Here is an 18,120-nt window from a genome sequence, read left to right as displayed (position 1 = left end):
TTTAGCCAAGGAAACTGGGATTCTCACACTTTGGAAACATAAGGAAGAAGAAGTTCGACGAATCGACGGACTACATTTGCCCGATGGAGCCCAGTGACAGTGTCGGTGACAGGGTCTACAGTGGCTACCGGGGCCTCAGCCCACTCGATGCCCCCGAAGTGGATGGGCTGGACCAGGTGGGACAGATTAGCTGATGCCCCTGTCACCTGTCCTCTCTGTGCACCCTGAGAACTCACAGTAACACCGTGTGTGTCAGCACATAACTGCGTCTCACCCCCGTGCGTGTGCATGGCTCGCAGAGAACACTCAGCCATCGTGTTCCCCTGGGCCTGTCTCTCGAACCCCGAGGGTGGCCAGGGCATGGAGTCGCACCTTTGCTGAGGGGCCAGACTTTGGGAACGGTTGCCAAAGGTGCTCTCACTCAGGGGGAAAGACACTAACAGATGCCTGTACATTTTTAGTACTTCTCGGTGTCCCATCTTCAGCACCCGTGGAAATATACGAGCTTGGACACAGGTCCTGAGACCGTGGACCATCGCCAGGGGCTCACTCCCGGGCCCGTCCACTGTGCTTCAGTTGAAGGGCAATCTCAAGTGCCTTAGGCCTGTGCCACAGTCTCGGCCGTGATCCAAGGGACAGCAGCAGGGCTTTCTGCCGCCATGACAATGTCCCTGTGCTGTGCCTTACTACAGAGGTGGTCGCTTCCTCCTGGTAATAAAACCATATTTATGTGGAAAGCAAACCATACAGCACGTCTTTAGTCTTGGTGGGGAAGAGAGCCGAGCACATCTGGAGATGAGTCCTGCCCCCTGCACGGTGTGACCACCAGCGGCACCCAGCCGGAAGACGGGTCCTCGCCATGCACACTGTGGATCTGCCAAGTGTCATGGACCAGGGGGAGGGGCAGGGAAGGACCCCCACCCCCCACCCTAAATCCTTCAGAGGAGGCCTGTGGCCCTGTGGTCTCAGGCTCCACGCCCCTCGTGTCTCACACACGTCCTGACTGTAGGTCACATCTCACGTGCAGACCCCACAGTTGGTTTCTGTTTCAGCGGCGTGGGCCACCCAGTGAAGGCGGTGGTGGGGAGACAAGAAGGCGGCCTTGCTGGAAGGACTTGCTGCTCTTTCATGTGCTTTGCCAGCTTCTCTGTTATGGGCCCAGCTGGGCCCCTAGCCACTGTGGGGGTTGGTCCGCCTGTGTTGGCAGGGCTGCAAAGACCTGCTTCCTGATTTAGAGGCTGACTAACTGATAATGGGTCTTCCAGACTGGCTTTGTCTGGCCAAGGACTGCGTGAGAGACACGCCTGGGCTCCTGCCCAGGAGATTCTAGCTTGCCCAGGGCAGCTTTTGGCTCCACTGGGTCCCCCGGAGCCTCATCTGCAGAAGCCTAACAGCCTCATTGTGACCGTCTGGTGTCCCAGGGCCTCATGACCCCATTGAGGACACTCTGATTCTGTCCCAGATGGAGCCAGTGCTCAGATTTGCTTCTTAAACTATTTGTAACCTCAGGCCATGGCCTCTGTCTGTCTCCCCTCACTTCCGGCCAGTGAGAGATGGATAAGCTCACCAGCTGGCACGGCTGGTGTTTGATGCCAGTGCCTGGGACCTTGCGTGGTAGGTGCGTCTCTAGGTTGGTCCCTGGGTACCACGGTTGTAGAACCATAGTCAGGGCAGGCTCTGACTTTCTTTCTTTCTTTCTTTCTTTCTTTCTTTCTTTCTTTCTTTCTTTCTTCTTTCTTTCTTTCTTTCTTTACAGGCTCTGACTCTTTCTTTCTTTCCTTCCTTCCTTCCTTCCTTCCTTCCTTCCTTCCTTCCTTCCTTTCTTTTTAATTTCAGAGAGGAAGGGAGAGGGAGAGATAGAGACATCAATGATGAGAGAGAATCATTGATCAGCTGCCTCCTACACACCTGCTACTGGGGATCGAGCCCACAACCCGGGCATATGCCCTGACCGAGAATCGAACCATTACCTCCTGGTTCATGGGTTGATGCTCAACCACTTAGCCACACCAGCTGGGCTATCCCTTACTTCTTATCACATCCTGGGGAGGGTATCCCTGCATGTGCCTGTTTTCAAACTGCATGGAATTATATCACTAATTCTCTGTGTGGGCACAAGCAAGGCCTCCACCTGTGAAATGAGGCGTCACATATGATGCCCTCAGAGGGTGCTTCCAAATTTACAGTGTCAAATAGGTTTCAGGGAGGAGTGGGCCAGCATTACCTGAGGAGGAGGGGCAGGAAGGGGAGGGAAGGGGTGTGCTGGTGTGAAGAAGCTCCATGGTCAGCTCCCTGAGGATGCTCCCTGTGCCTGTACTGGGCATTGGTGTCCGGGGTCCTATGGGTGCCAGAAATCGCCAGTGTATTCGGCATCCTGAAGGCCTTCCTCTCTGCTCTGGAAAGAGAGCCTTGCGCATATAGAAAAGGGCTGTTGCTGGCAGGCCCTGTCTGTGCCCTGCTTGGGTGTACCCTTGGAACTATTGCCGGATAGGGACCCAGGAGAGCATGTGCATGGCAGTGTGGGACACTGGAGGCTCCGTGTTTCCCCAGGGACAGAGGTGGCATGCGCTCTCAGGGCCTGGCCCACACCTGTCTGCACCCTGAGGGGGAGCATGCTCGAGCTGTAGAAGTGCATGCCATTTCTGTGAGTCACGAGTGGAGTCCACATGTGCTGACCGGGCCGCTGCCCGTTTTACAGATGGCACCTTCGGAAGGCACTGTGACGCAGATAGGGCTCCTCTCCCAAGACATTCACCGCCTCACGGTAGGACCCGGACCCTCTTCACAGAACAGGTGCTGGGAGCCCCCATGAGATTGGTGAGGTGATGCACAAGGCCTGGGACAGCCCTGTCCCCACTCCAGAGCCTGTGTCATCAGCAGCTCTCAGGCGGGGTGGAGGTGGCGGTGCAGAGAGAACAAAGGAGGGTGCTGGGCGCTGGGGCCAGAGCCTGAGCCAGCCCTTAGGCAGCAGGCGGTGCACATGCCTTCTCCACGGGCCTGCTGCTGGGCCTTGAGCAGTTCAGGGCCCTGGGGAGGCTTATGGACCTCAAGCAAAAACCAGCTAAAGCACGCCAGGCCTCAGGTCCTCTTCCCAGGCTCAGAGCTGGTGAGGAAACCGAGATGCTCAGTAGCTCTGGTCACCTGCCCAGTCAGCCCAATGCCCCGCCTCACCTCTGGCCTGGTGGACACTATTCTACCCTCTTTGCCCGTGAGACCCACATATTTCCCATCATGCCTCTGACATCCTGAATATCAAGTCACATGAGCACATACTGGTGTGCCAGCAGGCAGCCTGGTCTCGGGAAGAGGAGCACACCGGGAGTGAGGCTAGCCTGGTTCATGCCCCTGCTGGGTCATCGGGCAGGTCATTCTCCCTCCGAGCCCTGGTTCAGTTTCTGTAAAGCAAGGCTAAAGTTAGCCTCCTTGCAAGGTGCACAGGCAGATTAGAACAGGCAGGAAAAGGCTATCCCCACTTTACGTTGTGGGGGCCCCATACATTTCAGGTCCTGTTGGTTCCCATAGACACAGGTTAAGAAGGCTGTATTCAAGGGCGTGATCGGGGCAGAGGGCATCTCTCTGAATCCAAGTAGGATCATTTTTATTCAATTGTTTTTTCTTGGCTCACACACCTAAATGACTCCACCCAGCTCTGCCCTTCTCACCTCTAATAGGTTTCTGGTGGCCTTGAAAATAGCAGCTTTACCTCTAAGGTATGAGCAATTTATCAACTTGATCATGCTGTCTGATCTGACCCAATTCGCAGGGTCCCTGGGACACCATGAACTTATAGGGTCAGGTGGGACCACCCCCAGTGCCCGCTGCTTCCCACATAGCTGCAGTAAGGTGGCCTTGACCAAACCCCGTCCAACCGCGCCCTCGGCTGTGACCTTTCAGACCATGCTGAGCCAGGACCAGATGCTGAACGACTCTCACCTGGCTGCTCCCAACTCTGAGGACTGGAGATGACTTCGTGGTGGAGAGCCGGAGAGACGCGTGTGGATCCCAGGCTCTACTGCAGTGGGGAGCTGGCACACAGCCACAGCAGAGCCAGGCTGAGGCAGGCCGGGCACCTCGGACATGGGTGCTGGCGGCAGGACACTGGGGCTTGGACAGATGTCCAGAGGTGGCCCCAGCGCCCCACATTTTCAACAGTGCTGTGCCCTTCGCCACAGCTTTTATACCTTTTGTACTTTTATACGTGGCTGCGACCACTTTTGTGTGGAGGCAATGAGATGTGGGTGCAGACGCAGCTGCTCCTGGTGGCCAAGGACTGCGTGAGAGACAGGGGAGGCTCTTCTACCAAAGGGGCGGGGCCGAGCGTGCATAAAGGCTCTGCTGGAAAAGTGCTGAGACCGCCCTCTGAGTGCGCTGTGGTGACTGAGCTGGGCCAGGGGATAACAGGGCCCCTCCCTGGGCGCTGCCAGACAGAGGCACCTGCTCCCACTCACAGGAATCTGGTCCCATGAGGGATCTGGGTGAGAAGAGGAAAGGAGCAGTGAGACTCCCTCCCAGCCCTGGCTGCCCTCAGCCAACCCTCAACTGCAGAGCAAGCCTGTCTCAGGTTCTCGGTGAAGCTGGGCAAGCAGAGCAGGCACACACCCTCTCCCCCTCCCCCACCCCCCCAGCCTCCAACCTTTCCCTCACTAGCCTCCAATGCAACTGTCTGATCAAACAGCTCACCCTAGTGGAAGAACCTTGGGAACTCCATCTTCCAGAGGAACCTATGAACCTCAGGCAGCTCCCACCTCAGGAGAGAGCCCATGCCCCTGCCCCACAGTCCCCTCCCAGCCAGTCTCCGCCCTTGGTGACTGGCCCCCCTTCCCTCCCCTGCCCCCCACCTCCCGTGATGGCTCCAGCTCAGCCCCACCTCTCATCTGATTTCCACAGCTGGTCTCCTACGTGGTCCCCTCTAGACTTCCTCTACCCCATCCCCAGTGGCCTTCCCACAGCACTGCTTTAAGCCTGTTGGCTTCTGGCTAACGACTCCTCAGTTCCAGAATTACCACAGATGAGAGCTCAAAAGCCTTCGTCAGCGCCCCAGCCCTTTGGAATCTTCAGCCTTCAGGACCCCATGTCCACGCCTGCGCTACCGTCTCACTCTCCCCTCACTGTGGGATGTGTTTTTCTCCCAGTCCCCGCCACAAGGCCAAATCCTGCCTGCTGAGACCCGGAAGACACGGCCTCCTTCAGGAAGCCTTCACCGGTGTTTCGGTTGGAGGCCCCTGTGTCCCTTGAGGTTGAGCCCTTCCTGGCTCACCTTGAAGTGACCTGTGGTCTTTCTCCCTTACCAGCCCACCCTCAACACAGACTCACCGCACACCTGCTGTGGGTGGGCTCTGCGCCCATTATATGGCCCGATCCTGGTCCTCACAAGGCACAGGAGATCCATGCTGCAAACCACCCCCCTTCCCCCCCCCCCACACACACACACTCCTTCGTGTATGCAGGTCAAGTGCCTTTCGTGCTGGACCGAGGAGGGTTAGAGGCACAGGCATGAACGCCAAGGTCCTTCCTAAGGGTGCAGACGGTCCTAGAGGGCACACAGCCAGTCTCAAACAGGAGAGTGCTGGTGTTGCAGGGGCGCCAGTAGCAGTCCCTACAGCCCCAACAGCAAGTTATCGTTTCAGATGGAGGACAGGACTGGGGGCCGGGGCCAAAAAGGCTCCAAGGAAGAGGTGATCATTGAGTTCTGAAAGATGAAGCAGGTTCCCCAACCCAGCCAAGGGGGTAGGCACGCAGACAGATGGACCTGAAGCATCTCAGCACACCCTGGGAAGTCGTGTGAAGACAGGTTTCTCAGCCCCGCACTGCTGCGTTTGGGCCGGATAATTGACTGTGGTGGGGGCTGTCCTGTGTGCCCTAGGATGTTTAGCTGTGCCCGTGGCCTCCCTCTAGGTGCCAACAGCAACTCTTCTCCCGCTGTGACAGCCAAAACTGTCTCCCAAGCTGGCCAAATAGTCCCTGGGGGGAAGATCCCCTCTAGCTGAGAACTGCTGAGCCAGAGAAGGGGGTCAGAGTGGGAGGCTGGGGGAAAGAGAAATCTGGTGAGCCGGCTGGAGCCACATCGGGAAAGGCCTTGTAAGCCAGGCGCTGGAATTTATCCTGGAGACCCAGGTAGCCAGGTGGGGACGCGGAAGAGGTTGAAGCAGGAGATAAGCAAGGTAACATTTGTGTTTAAGAAAAATACCCCAGCGTAGGATCTACTCATCATGCAGTGCTCAGCAGAGTATCTTTCTCTGAGGAGGGGATTCCCTGAGGACACGCTGACCACGCAGAGGAATGGGGCTGGCTGCCTTCCAGCAGCCCACCCCATCAGCCCACTGGGAGGTACCCTGTGGGGGCCATCCTGTGGGTGCTACAAAGCTGTTTCCTAGAGCGGTGTCCCTCTCTCTCCTATAGCCTGCCCTCCCTCTCCCCCTCACTTACCCACATATGTGTTGAATAAGAAGTCCAGCAATATCAAGGTTTGGCAATGCTGCTGCTATGCCAGTGTTTGTGAGAAGGGAAGGAAGGAGTGACTTGGAATGAAACAGACCCAGGTTTGAAGCCCACCTCTGCCACCTACTGGCTGAATGACCTGGGGACAGTAACTTTGTCTCTGAGGCTCAGTTTCCTTTTCATCTATAACTTAAGGAACAGTATCCCCACAGACTCTGTGCCTTGTTATGAGAATTATACAAAATCAAGTGCAGAAGGGGTTCTACCCCCTCACAGGTAACAGAGCAGGAGCATGTCCAGGCCATGAGCGTCAGATGGCAAGGGTGGGCACTCGTAGCCTTTGGGGTTAGTGATAGGAAGGATGTAAGGAATAGCTTCTTGAACCTCATTTTGTTTGCAGGTTCGGAAGCTTCTGTCTGTGACCACCCCTACCCACCGCACCAGAACAGAGCCTGGCATTCAGAGGATGCCAGCAAAAATTCACCCCTTACCTCCATTTGTTGTGCAAAGTGCAGGGGGTCTAGGATCCCTGGAGCCCTCCTACCCTGTGGGTCCCCCCACTGCCCTGGCATGTGTGTTCTTAACACCATTCCTCCTTCAAGGGTCTCCCACAGGAGAAGGGCGGGTGCTCAGGGAGGGTGCCTGAGCCCTCTCGTAGGTCTGACCTTAAAAACAAAACACTGTGGCCCTAGCCAGTTTGGCTCAGTGAATAGAGCATCGGCCTGTGGACCGAAGGGTCCCAGGTTCGATTCCAGTCAAGAGCATGTACCTCGGTTGCATGTTCCTCCCCTGGTCAGGGTGCCTGCAGGAGGCAACCAATCAATGTGTTTCTCTCACATCGATATTTCTCTCTCTTTCCCTCTCTCTTCCACTCTCCCTAAAAAATCAATGAAAAATATCGAGTGAGGATTATAAAAACAAACATGTGTGGGGGTGGGGATGGGGGAGTCAAAAGAGATTACTGGGAGTTGACATGACCCCACTTGGATTCTTCCGAAATTCTGCCCTGGCACTTTTGCCAGTTCTGCCCTCCCATGGACACACAGCCAGTGCACATGGAGGGCAGGCCAGGGCCTTCTAAGTGCCTAGCGGGTCCCCCACAGAGCCACACTCCATGGGCTATCTGCTTTGTACTGACGTTTATTTCACTGAGCCAAGGGGAAAGGTCCTAGGATGAAGTCCCTCCGAGCCTCCCCAGGCAAGGAGGCTCCCGAGGCCACTTTGTCTCCAGTCCCTTAATCCCTTCCTAGGCCCACCCCAAAGAGAGGGGCTCCAGTGAGCCCGAGGGTGCCCCTGAGGCACTTCTGAACATGGTGACGCTGAACTCACTGTGAGTCAGATGGAAGAGACCAGGGACATTTGCTAAGAGCAAGGGAGTGTTAGTAGGTGAAGATCATGTCCTTGGAATAGCCCAGTTTCTCCAGGTTCGGGTGAGCGGCTGTCTGGATCAGGGGTGGTGGGCCGCACACCAGGATGAACGTGGACTTGCCGGGAGCAGGGAGGTGCTCCTGGATCATGTCGGCGGTGACGTAGCCCGAGCTGTATGTCCAGCCTGAGGGTAAGCAGAGGAGAGCTGGGGAGACGAGACCCTGGCCCCAGGCCTCTTGCTGTCCCTAAAGCCAGGGAGAGGGAGGCCAGGCTGCTCTCCAAGACTCAGAAGTGTGTACTACTGTTCTCTGCAGAAAGCGGAGAAGTAGAGGACATGGGGCTCCCAGGCAGGCCGCAGTTTACTCCAGATCCCAGGCTCTGAGGCCTCTGGCTGGAGTCTGCCTGCCGTGAGCACGGCCGAGGATGAAGAAGGGGTCAGTGGCCGTATTAGAGGCAGTGTATCTGACGCCTCCATGGGATGTGTACAGAGTGCAAGGTGGGGGTAGGTGTTCAGGGTGGCCCAGTGCCTCAGTGTCCCTCCTGATATTCAGTGCAGTGTGTGAAGTTCTGCTGCGATATCAGACACCTTCCCTTGACTGCCTTTGCAAGCAGGTCGTTCCAAATCCTCCCTTCTTCAAATTCCTGAATTTTCCGTGGGAGGTAGAGCCCAAGTCCTCAACCTGCAAGCCCAGTCCAAATAAACACCCCTCCCCCCAGCAGGGACTCGGCCCTGAGGTGGCTCAATGACCCATGGTGGGGAGAATGGGGTTCGTACCAAGAGGAGGCCTGTCCAGGGTGTACCACAGGGTGAACTGCTCCGGGTGAGTTGTGGCAACTTCTTCGAGCTCCCTTCTCATCAGGATGTCGTCCTCTGTCTAGAAAGGAAACAGCCTGAGCACGGCCCCTCCAGAGACTTCCTGCTTATCCCTCAGATGAGAGTACATGGGTTAGCATGTTCATGTTCCTGGCCCGGCTGCCGCAACTCTAGCTGGAGTGCTCCCCACAGACCCTGCTCCTGCACAACAAACCCTCTCTTGTGAGGGCAGGAGTTGGGCAGTTGGGTGACTGCCTCCAGCTGCAAGACCGTGGCTCCACAGCAGTGGGGTGGCTTCCCTCAGAGGCCCCAGCCCCACCTCCCACAACCACACTGAGCACCAGGCTCAGCAAACCCAGCTGAAACTAGCTTAGTGTGGGGCCCAGGATCTTCTGCAGGGAATGGAAGGGGCTAAGGCAGCGATATATAATATCCTATGTAATAAAAGTCTAATATGCTAAGTGTCCAGTCGTCCATTCAACCAATCAAAGCATAATATGCTAATGATATGCTAAGGCCACTCAACAGCTCGCTATGATGTGACTGACCACCAGGGGGCAGATGCTCCAACCGGTATATTAGCTTGCTGTTGTGGTCCTGCAGATCAGGACTGAGTGAGATGGGCCGGACACGCCCTGGAGCCCTCCCATGGTCCCTCCCTGGCTGGCCAACCTCCTGCATCCTTCCCCAGTCCAGATCGTGCACCGGTGGGGTCCCTTAGCCTGGCCTGTGCCCTCTCACAATCTGGGACCCCTCGGGGGATGTCAGATGGTTGGCTTTGGCCCAATCCCCACAGGCCCAATCCAGACAGGAGGGAGCCTGATCCTGTGCATTGAGTGTCTGTCCCCTGGTGGTCAGTGCATGTCATAGCAACCAGTCGGTCGCTTAAGCTATATATATATATAAACAGCACTGGAGAGCTAAAGAGAAAAACAAAGGCTGGAGCCTCATGATTTTTATACTCAGATTAACGTAGAACTAAGTACTAAGAAAGGAAGGAAAGCATAGTGCTTAGGTTGGTTGGGGAGACAAGAGTTTAAAAAAAGCAACAAGTGGGAAAACAGGCCAGGATTTAGCTTCTCCACCGCCAGCAGCCCACTGGTCCACCCACAGCCGCTGGCACCAAGTGGCCTGGGCTCAGTGCGGGGAGGGGAGAATGCAGAGCCCTGTTCAGCAAACATTCCACCCATCCTACCCCTGCGAGCCCAGGGCAGACTCAGCAAAACTGACCTGGTTGGCAAAGATGAGGGATATCCTGGTCTTGTCACGCCGGTTCTTGGTGATGTGGCGAATGAGCTGCAGCATGGGCGTGATCCCTGGAACACAGTTTGCGGGCAGGCCAGCTTGCCCTCGCGGCTGCCCACAGTCCCTGGTCTGTAGCAGCTGGACCCCAGGTCTACTTTTCTCACTTCGGTCCCCAAAACTCACAGTGGGGAACTGCCCTTCATTTTGGTTTTCCCTTTCTCACTTTCATATGGCCAGATGGAAGGAGCGTTGGATTTGGTGTGGGAACTGGGTTCCATGCCCAGTTCTCTTGCTATCTGACCAGGGTGATTCAAGTACCTGTCTGAGCAATTCAAGGTCCTCGTTTGTGAAACAGAATTCATGATGAGTAAATGTAATAGTTTTTAAAGTGCCTATTATGGTGCCTGGAGAGTTGTAGTTCACCTTACATGTTTGTTCTCTTCTTTTAGAAATTCATGTCAAAAGATGGGGGTGAGGCTTGAACTGGAGCTAGGAGTCCTTGGGGGACCATGTGTGGGCCTTCCCGGCCTGGTCCTCAGCCTCTTCCCTGTTCCCAGCCTGACTTTAGAGGCTCCCCCGGGCTCCTGGGCCTCCCCCACCATGTTGGTGAAGGGGAGCAGGGTGCACAGGGTCAGGGCCAAGGCCTATCACTGACCCGCATTCCCGTCTGAAACAGCCAGGGAAGGAATCACTCACATCTCCCCTTCTAGGATCCAAGGACTCCAAGGTCAGAAGTGGCTCAGGGCTCACCTAGGACGAAGCCCTCAGAAGCCTCTTACCTGTGCCCCCAGCGATCATTCCCAGGTGACTGGCTCGTTTTTCTTCAGGCTTACTCGTTTTGTATGCTTTGACTGAAAACCTCCCTGGAAACACAGAGGATACTGCTCACTTCTGGAGTCCTTGCCTGAGAGCCTGCAAAACAGCACTGCCTTTCCTCGGGACTTCTCGGGGGCACATCCATCTGAGGACATGGCTGCACCCTTTTAAGCCAGAGGGGAAGCCAGAGCAACCTCCGTGGCCAGCCCGGTGCACCTGTGCACAGAGTGGGAATAGAGTCTGGGCCTCTGTGGGGAAGATCCTCCCTGGATCTTTTCTTCTGAGGAAGGAGGGAGGTTCCACTAGATAGTGGATAGGGAGCCTCACACAGCGCTCTCACCCACAGCAGCAAGCGAGTGAGTGACGAATACGTGAGTAAATGAATGAGTGTGGACTCCATCCACCTGTTTTCCAACAGCAGTAGGTTACTTTTTATGCATCAGGTGTTGTGCTGGAGATACAGTGATGAGGAAACACCCAACCACTCCCCTGGCTGGATGGCACCTACAGTCTTGTGAAATGGTATGTGAATGAATGTGTGACGACTTTAAGTACAAATCCAGGTGACTCAACTCTGAGGCGTTTTCTAGAACAATGCAACTACCACAGGAATCTTCTTCCTCCCCCTGGGAGGCCCAGGGTGAACCCCCAGTACCTGGCCCATGATAGAACAGGCGCCCAGTTGGCCCTCGAAAAAGAATGGTGTCCCCAATTTTCATGTTGTCCAAGTATTGAGACATCTTCCCTCCCTCAGGATAATTCGGGTGCACATTTTTGAAGTAGATCTGAAAAATAAGGCAGCCTGGTTTCCACAGCCTCAGACCCAAGGCCACCACCACACACAACTTATGCATTTGCTGTTGAAAACCATGCAGAAAATGCCCTGCACTCACAATTGCTCTAAGCAACCCGGAGATTTCACCAGGTCAACGGCTTTCCTGTTAAAGGACACTGTCCAGGGAAAGAGTCCCTTCTCCACCCCACCACCCTAATAGGCTTGTGAGGGTGAGGCACCTGGACATGGGGGGCATCGTTTACCTTTATAATGAAGTCCACAAATCCTTGGTCATCATCACTGGACACAGGTGTGTATGCTCTGATCACCAGGACACCATCAATGTTGGCCAAGAGATGGACATAGTTACCTACAAAAAGGCATCAAACGGCAAGTTGGCGTGGCCAGCCTAAATAGGACGCAGAACTCCCCTAAAGGACTGAGCCTCAGGGAGGTGGGTGCATAGTGGGGCAGGGTGCACGGGAGGAGGGCCAAGCAGGGAAGGAGCCCCAGTGCAGATGTGTGAATCCTAGGCCTGTCCTTGTCACTCCTTGTGCCACCCTGGGCAAGTCACGTCATCTCTCTGAGCATCTCTATGAATGGGGACCATATCCCTGCCCTCCTCCATCATAGTGTAGTTGTCAGCTTCACTCACAGGAAACCTGTTGCTAGTGTGGGCTCACTGTGTCAAATGAGCAGGAAGAGCTCATTGTTGGAGGCTGACTACTAAAAATTACAGAAAGGGGTGTGTCCCTTTTAAAGCAAGATATATTGCCATCACGAAGTCATTTCTTCCTAAACTGGATGCATCACTGGGGTCAGCGAATGAATCACAGCCCCCCTCAGCTGCAACCTGTTGCCTGGCACAGAGAACGCCTGGGCTCACAGGTATGCAAAGCCCCAGGATTTGGACACCCGCAGACCAAAAGTTCTAGAAAGAGCACTGTGTCTTCCTGGGCAATGGCTCTGCTGAGGGGCAGCAGTGACCTTTTGAACCATGTAATCCTGCCCCTCCAAGGAGGAACTGAAGGGACCAGCTGTGGCCAGAGACCTACAGATCATAACTACACCCCAGGCCACATGATGGGCTGGGACTTCCGATTTCTGCTGGATCTAACAGGGAGACTTCAGCAATTAGTGGTGAAGGCAGAAGTGGCCATAGAGAGGCTCAGAGACAGAAGCCAGAGGAAGCTCTGCGCCAGGGTGTCTGAGGGAGTAGAAACTGTACACAGGAAAGGGAGTGGATATGTAGACAGAGGTAGAGACCGGGAGAGAGACAGGGAGGAGGAGGACAAGGAGGGGGAAAAGAAAGAGGAGGAGGAAAAGGAGGGAAGGGGCGCTGGAGGGCCAGTCCTTCCTGTACCTTCAGGAACATAAACCAAAATCTTTGAGGAGGCCTGAAACCAAACACCACTCACCTACAGTGAAACCAAACACCACTCACCTACAGGAAGCCCCAAAACATGTTCTGTTGAGGGCAGTGCAAAGCGGAACCTCCTGGTGTTGTGGGTGATTTGCTGATAAAACAGAAAACAAAGGCAGGCTCTGTCAGCTTTCTAGAAGCCGTGCTGGGGAGCCCAGATGCCTGGGATAGAAGTCCCAGTTGGTGCTTTCCCAGGTGCGCACACACACACACAATGGCAGTGGGGAGGCCTTGAATGTCTGCCCCACGGCCCTGCCTTCCCAGCTCAGCACCTTCCCCACCCCTCAGCCCTCCTCTCTTTTACCTCCTGACCGTGGGCTGACCCGTTACCTCTTTCTCAATCAGGGGCAGCGGATACTTGGTTTCGGGGTTCTGTAAGGTGATGGTAAGTTGTCTCTTCCTTGAGTTCATGTTCTTCAGGGCCAACAGAAGCACCGTGAGCCCAATGACGGCGACGGCAAGGAGCAGGGACGGGTCCTAGCCAGACACAATGCGAGCAGGGCACCTCAGGTCCTGCCTGCCTTTGGCAGGACAGTTCTCAGGCACACAGGAGCCTTCTCCACACCCAGTGCATAAAGGCTGGGGTGTGCCTGAAAGAAACTGGGCAGAGGGAAAGGCACTAAAAGAGAAAGCAGGCTGAGTCTAGGGGGGACCCAGTGGGGATGGGGTCAGTTGCAGGTCAGACAAGGTGGCATGTTGCAGGCTGCCTGAACCACGCCAAGCAGATGGCCTGGGAGTGCTAATGTTGCCAGGCCCTTCCTGCCCATCTTCCTCCACCCAAGGGTGCCATCCCTGGGAGTCCCCTCCTGGAGGTGGAGTGGTTGAGGGCATTGCTTCTAACATACAATTTGGAACGAAGGCCACAGCCCCCAAAGACAGAACTAGAGGGGGAGACTGGGTGTGGCATCCTCCAGAGGTGATCTTGGCTGAGAGCTGGGCAGGGGCGGGCTCGCCTCTCCCACTGCTCCCAGCATCCAGTTTAGGCTAGGAGCTGGGGTGCTCCGTGATCTTAGCTTTTGGGGACACGCCAACACCTCCAAGGCAGGAGGAGGAGACAACACTCCCCTGTCATCCTCCGCCCATCCCCTGCCTCCAACTCCACCCGGCACGGCCCCGGCCCGCCCGCTCCTTTGCAGACCCTGGCGATCCCGGGCCAGACTCAGGGAAGGTCCGCCGGCCCCCTTCTCACGCCCGGCGCCCCGATGCCCCGCCCCGCACGCACCACGCCCTCGCCGGCTCCGTAGGGTCCAGCGCGGCGTGCCCCCTCCACCCGCTTCCCCTCCTTCCCGCCCGCGGCTGACGTCCGCCTCCCGACCTCTCCCCGTCCCCCCGTAAGACCCCGGGGACGCCGTCGGGCTTTCCCGGGCCCCCGCCCGCCCGCCCGCCTCCGGTCTGCGGCCTCTCCCGCCGGCCGCCCTGCCCTGGGAGCCCACCCGGAATGAGTCGCCGAACATGATGAAGTGGGGCTGGTGCGCGGTCCCCACCCCGCGGGCCCGCTGACTGGGGGCCGCCGACCTGCAGCTCCGCCGGACCGACGGCCGAGCCTCGCGGACAGGTAGGGACGCCGGCGGGAGGGGAGGGGAGGGGCGGGCCGGGCGCCGCGTGCCCTGACCGGCGGCGGCTCGCGGCGGGCGCCCTTCCAGGTGACCCCCCACCCCGGCCCCCAGCCCGAGGCGCGGCGTTGGAAGGTTCTTTCCTCGCGTGACTCTGGCTCTGCACCTGCCCTGCGCCCGGGCCAGGCGGCATCCAGGGGCTTCCCCTGCCGGGGGTTTCCTCGTTCCCAGTGAAGCATCCCTGACCTGTAACGTGGCCCCCTCTCCAGCCTGGTCTACTGCCTGCACGCTCCGAGCTGCCCTGACAGAGAGCTCCCTGTCCTCTGCTGGCTGGAGGGAGGTTGGACGTCCGAGTGGGAGGGAAGGAATGCTGGTAAAGGAACTGGGAATTTAGGCCAATTCTAAGAGCATCTATCTATCTATCATCCTACTCTGAGCCTGAGGTGTTTGTAAGGGTGAGGTAGGGGTGTGATCCAGTTTTAAAAAAAAAACACACATTATTCAAGGTGCTCATTCATTCATTTATTATTGGGAGAGAGAGATGACAGGTACCCAATAATAAATGGGAAGCAGAATGGCAGGCATGTCGGTTATGGGGGTTTCCTCACAGTATATTTGAGAATCTTGCTCACTCTCCTCCCGCATCAGTTCACCTATCCCAGTGGCAAAGATAAATTCCTGCCTCCTGGACATGAATGAGACAGAAGCCAAGCAATAGATTCCCATCCCATTAACCTACCCCAACCCCCAAACACACACCACAGGCCCATTTGTAATGGACACCTCCCCTAACACCTGCAGGTGCCAGGATATTATTGGCAGATATCTTATTTATTTATTTATTTATTTATTTATTTATTTATTTGCAATATAGTCAGTGTAAAGTGATGGCCTGTGAACCTAATATCATTGCCTATGGAGATTTAATATCTTCCATGTGCTTATTTCCCATAGCATTTCTTTTTCTAAGGAAAAAAAAATCTGTGTTCATGCTTTGTGCCCATTTTTCTGTTGAGTTGTACCATATTTTCTTACTGTTTTTTTTTTTTATATTTTAAAGACTGCTTCTTTGTTATATGATTTACAAATGTTTTCTCCCAGTTTGCAACTTATTTTACCTTCCTTTTTTCTCTCTCTCTTCTCTCACTCCCTGGATGTATTTTGATGAATAGAAATTGGAAATTGCAATGTAGTCAAATGTTTTAATCTTCAGTCTTTATGGTCAGTGCTTTTTGTGACTTGCCTATTTATACCCAAGATTCTAAAGATATTTTATATTTTCTCTGATAAAATTTAAAGTGTTTCCTTCCACAGTTAAGTCTCTCAACCACCTGAAACTGATTTCTGTGTATGGTTTGAACCAGGGATCCAATTTAATTTTTGCCAGGTGGATAAGGTGTTGTCTTGGTAACATTTATTGAATTGCTTGTACCTGCCACGAACCTGCAATGCCATTGCTGTCATGTATCATTTTTTATATATGTACGGGTCTAGTTCTATCTTCTCTGTTCTCTCACATTCAGCTAGTTGCCCCACCCCTGTTCTAATTATAATAGTTTATAACGAGTACTTATATCATCCACTCTTATATATTCATTGGTTCTCAGCTCAAATATCACTTCCTCAGAGATGCCTGCTCCTGTCCCCCAATTTAAGTAGATGTATACATTACATTCTAGTCATAGCTTTTACTTCAGTTTATAATTATACATCTTGAATATTCAATCGATAAAGAACTGATTCTCACATTTGCCTGGAAATTCTATTATAGGTCAGAAAGCTGGCTTCCCCAGGGTTTAGCACAGTGACTGTCCTGAATGAATAAATTCATCTCTGCCCTGCAGCATTTAGCACCCTGCCCGGCACTCGGTAGATGCTCCATAAATACTAAAGGACGGAACAGTCCTTTCCATCAGAGCTCTATGCTGGTTCCTTGATTAATTTGGCCCCGTAAGACTTATCACCTTATCTTGTATATATCTTACCTACTTGTTTACTGCCTTTCTCCACTATAATGGGAGCTCCAAGAGGCCAAGACTTGCTTTGTCTATTTCAACTCCTGCTGTATCCCAGGTAGAATAGTGTCTGACAATTGGTAGATGCTCAATAAATATTTATTACATGAATGAAAGAACGAACGTCATTTTTTTTTGATCAATCAAAAGTATTTTTGCATTTGGAATTAAAAGTCACCTCTCCTTTTCCTGTGGCTTTCTTAGTAGTTTGCCTCTTCCCTCCATTCTCCCTTCTCATTTTCCCTGCACAGTCCTCCGTGTTACCAGAGAGGTAGATGGCACATCCTCCTTTACCAATCTTACAGCAGGATAAAAGGCTTATCTGGACTTATCTGGACTCCCAGTAATTTATACAGGGCAGAGAGTCCCTCCTCTCCTCAGCACTCCTACACACACTTTTTATATGAGTCCCTCACTTGCTCTCCTACTGCCTGGATTTTAGCTTATCTTCTACTAATCCCCTGCAATTTACCATGAGTACCTCTCACTCTCTAAATGCCCAGCTTGGTAATAGGGCCTGGCAAAGAACAGGCCTTCCGCAAGTGCTTGCTGAAAAAAAGAAAGAAGAAACATCTGTTTTCCCTGTTGAAGTATATAGAGTCGCTGCCCCACAAGACAGCATCTCCTGTGCAGCACCACGTCTCCCTCACTGCTGAACTGGGGGAACCAACGCCCTGACCAAGTTGATGCTTACTGAGCATTTGCTCTCTAAACAATTTCCAGGCTGCTGTGGACTTTCTCTTAGCTTTTTGACCTTGAAAAGTATTTATTTCATTTTACCCCTTCAACAAATGACCACCTCTTAGGTGCTAGCTGTGTAGCCTAAATTGTGGTATAGAGAATGGCTCCCGAAGTATACCCACATTCTGATCCCAGAAACCTGCGAATGCTACCCTGTGGGGCAAAAGGGACTTTGTAGTTGGGATTATGTTAAAGTGTTTGAGATGGGAATACTATCTTGGATTGTCTGGTGGGTCCAACATCACAATATCCCTTATAAGAGGGATGCAGGAGGAGACAGAGAAGAAGGCAATGTGATGACAGAAGCAGTAATTGGAGCGATGAACTTTGAAGATGAAGGAAGGGGCTGCAAGCCAAGGAATGCCAGCGGCCACCAGAAGCTGAAAAAGGCAAGGAAAAAGATTTGCCCTCAGAGCCTTTGGAAGGAGCCAGCCCCTTGTTGGCCCAGTGAAACTGATTTTATACTTCTGGCTTCTAGAACTGGAACAGAATAAATTTTTAAAGCCAGTACATGTGGGCTAATTTGTTACGGCAGCAATGGGAAACTAATACACTAAGTGAATGACTGTTTTTGTCTCTTAGGGCTATTTGTTTTTACTTGGGTTTATTAAAAAAAACACACACATATTTCCTGTGATTGGGACCAGAGGAGCCAGGAGGAGCCCCTGCCCTCTGGTTCTTCTGCTCTTGTTGCTGTAATAATGGGTCTCTTTTCTCATGTGAACAGCCTCCCTCAGCAGCCTCCTGCTGCCTGGCCACGTCTTCAGCTTGTTGTCTCTGCCAGGCCACACAAGTGGCCACCCACTCCATCCCTTCCTCTTCATCCTGGCTCTGGCCTGTCCTTTGTGCATTGTGCAAAAATGTCATCCTGAGAAAAGGATGTCAGCAGATAAATCTAGTTGACTTGGGTGAGCTTTTTTTTTTTTTTTAAC

At 53.8% G+C, this 18,120-nt stretch overlaps 2 protein-coding genes across 5 annotated transcripts in view; one reads left to right on the top strand and one right to left on the bottom strand.

The window, feature by feature from the left end:
- Positions 1–4,624, top strand: part of PPFIBP2 (PPFIA binding protein 2) — a 132,268-nt gene extending 127,644 nt beyond the window's left edge. For 2 of the 4 annotated variants that reach the window (XM_079787551.1, XM_079787552.1), the window contains 3 exons: positions 6–176; positions 2,699–2,764; positions 3,895–4,624. In XM_079787551.1, coding sequence (XP_079643677.1) covers positions 6–176; positions 2,699–2,764; positions 3,895–3,966 — 309 coding nt within the window. In that variant the 3' untranslated portion in view covers positions 3,967–4,624. Of the gene's footprint in view, positions 1–5; positions 2,563–2,698; positions 2,765–3,894 lie in introns of those variants that run through there. The other 2 variants (XM_079787547.1, XM_079787549.1) reach the window with 1 other exon arrangement.
- A 2,646-nt stretch (positions 4,625–7,270) lies between these two features.
- Positions 7,271–13,305, bottom strand: CYB5R2 (cytochrome b5 reductase 2). The gene is made up of 8 exons (XM_079787570.1): positions 13,210–13,305; positions 12,901–12,973; positions 11,720–11,826; positions 11,337–11,466; positions 10,645–10,728; positions 9,851–9,936; positions 8,582–8,681; positions 7,271–7,990 (listed from the first exon to the last, which is right to left on the bottom strand). Exons 1-8 carry the CDS (start codon positions 13,288–13,290, stop codon positions 7,818–7,820), a joined length of 834 nt encoding a protein of 277 aa, XP_079643696.1. The 5' UTR covers positions 13,291–13,305; the 3' UTR covers positions 7,271–7,817.
- Positions 13,306–18,120: the final 4,815 nt, after the last annotated feature.

The sequence above is a fragment of the Cnephaeus nilssonii genome (genome assembly GCF_951640355.1).
Source record: "Cnephaeus nilssonii genome assembly, chromosome: 13".
NCBI lineage: Eukaryota > Metazoa > Chordata > Mammalia > Chiroptera > Vespertilionidae > Cnephaeus > Cnephaeus nilssonii.
The sequence above is the reverse complement of the archived record's forward strand: the minus strand, read 5'-3'. Positions and strand labels throughout refer to the sequence as shown.

Coding starts and splice junctions, on each gene's coding strand:
- CYB5R2 (XM_079787570.1), bottom strand. CDS start 13,290: ATGAACTCAAGGAAGAGACAACTTACCATCACCTTACAGAACCCCGAA. Junction 12,974..13,209: donor TGCCCCTGATTGAGAAAGAG/GTAACGGGTCAG, acceptor CTGTTTTATCAG/CAAATCACCCACAACACCAG. Junction 11,827..12,900: donor TGTTTTGGGGCTTCCTGTAG/GTGAGTGGTGTT, acceptor GCCTTTTTGTAG/GTAACTATGTCCATCTCTTG.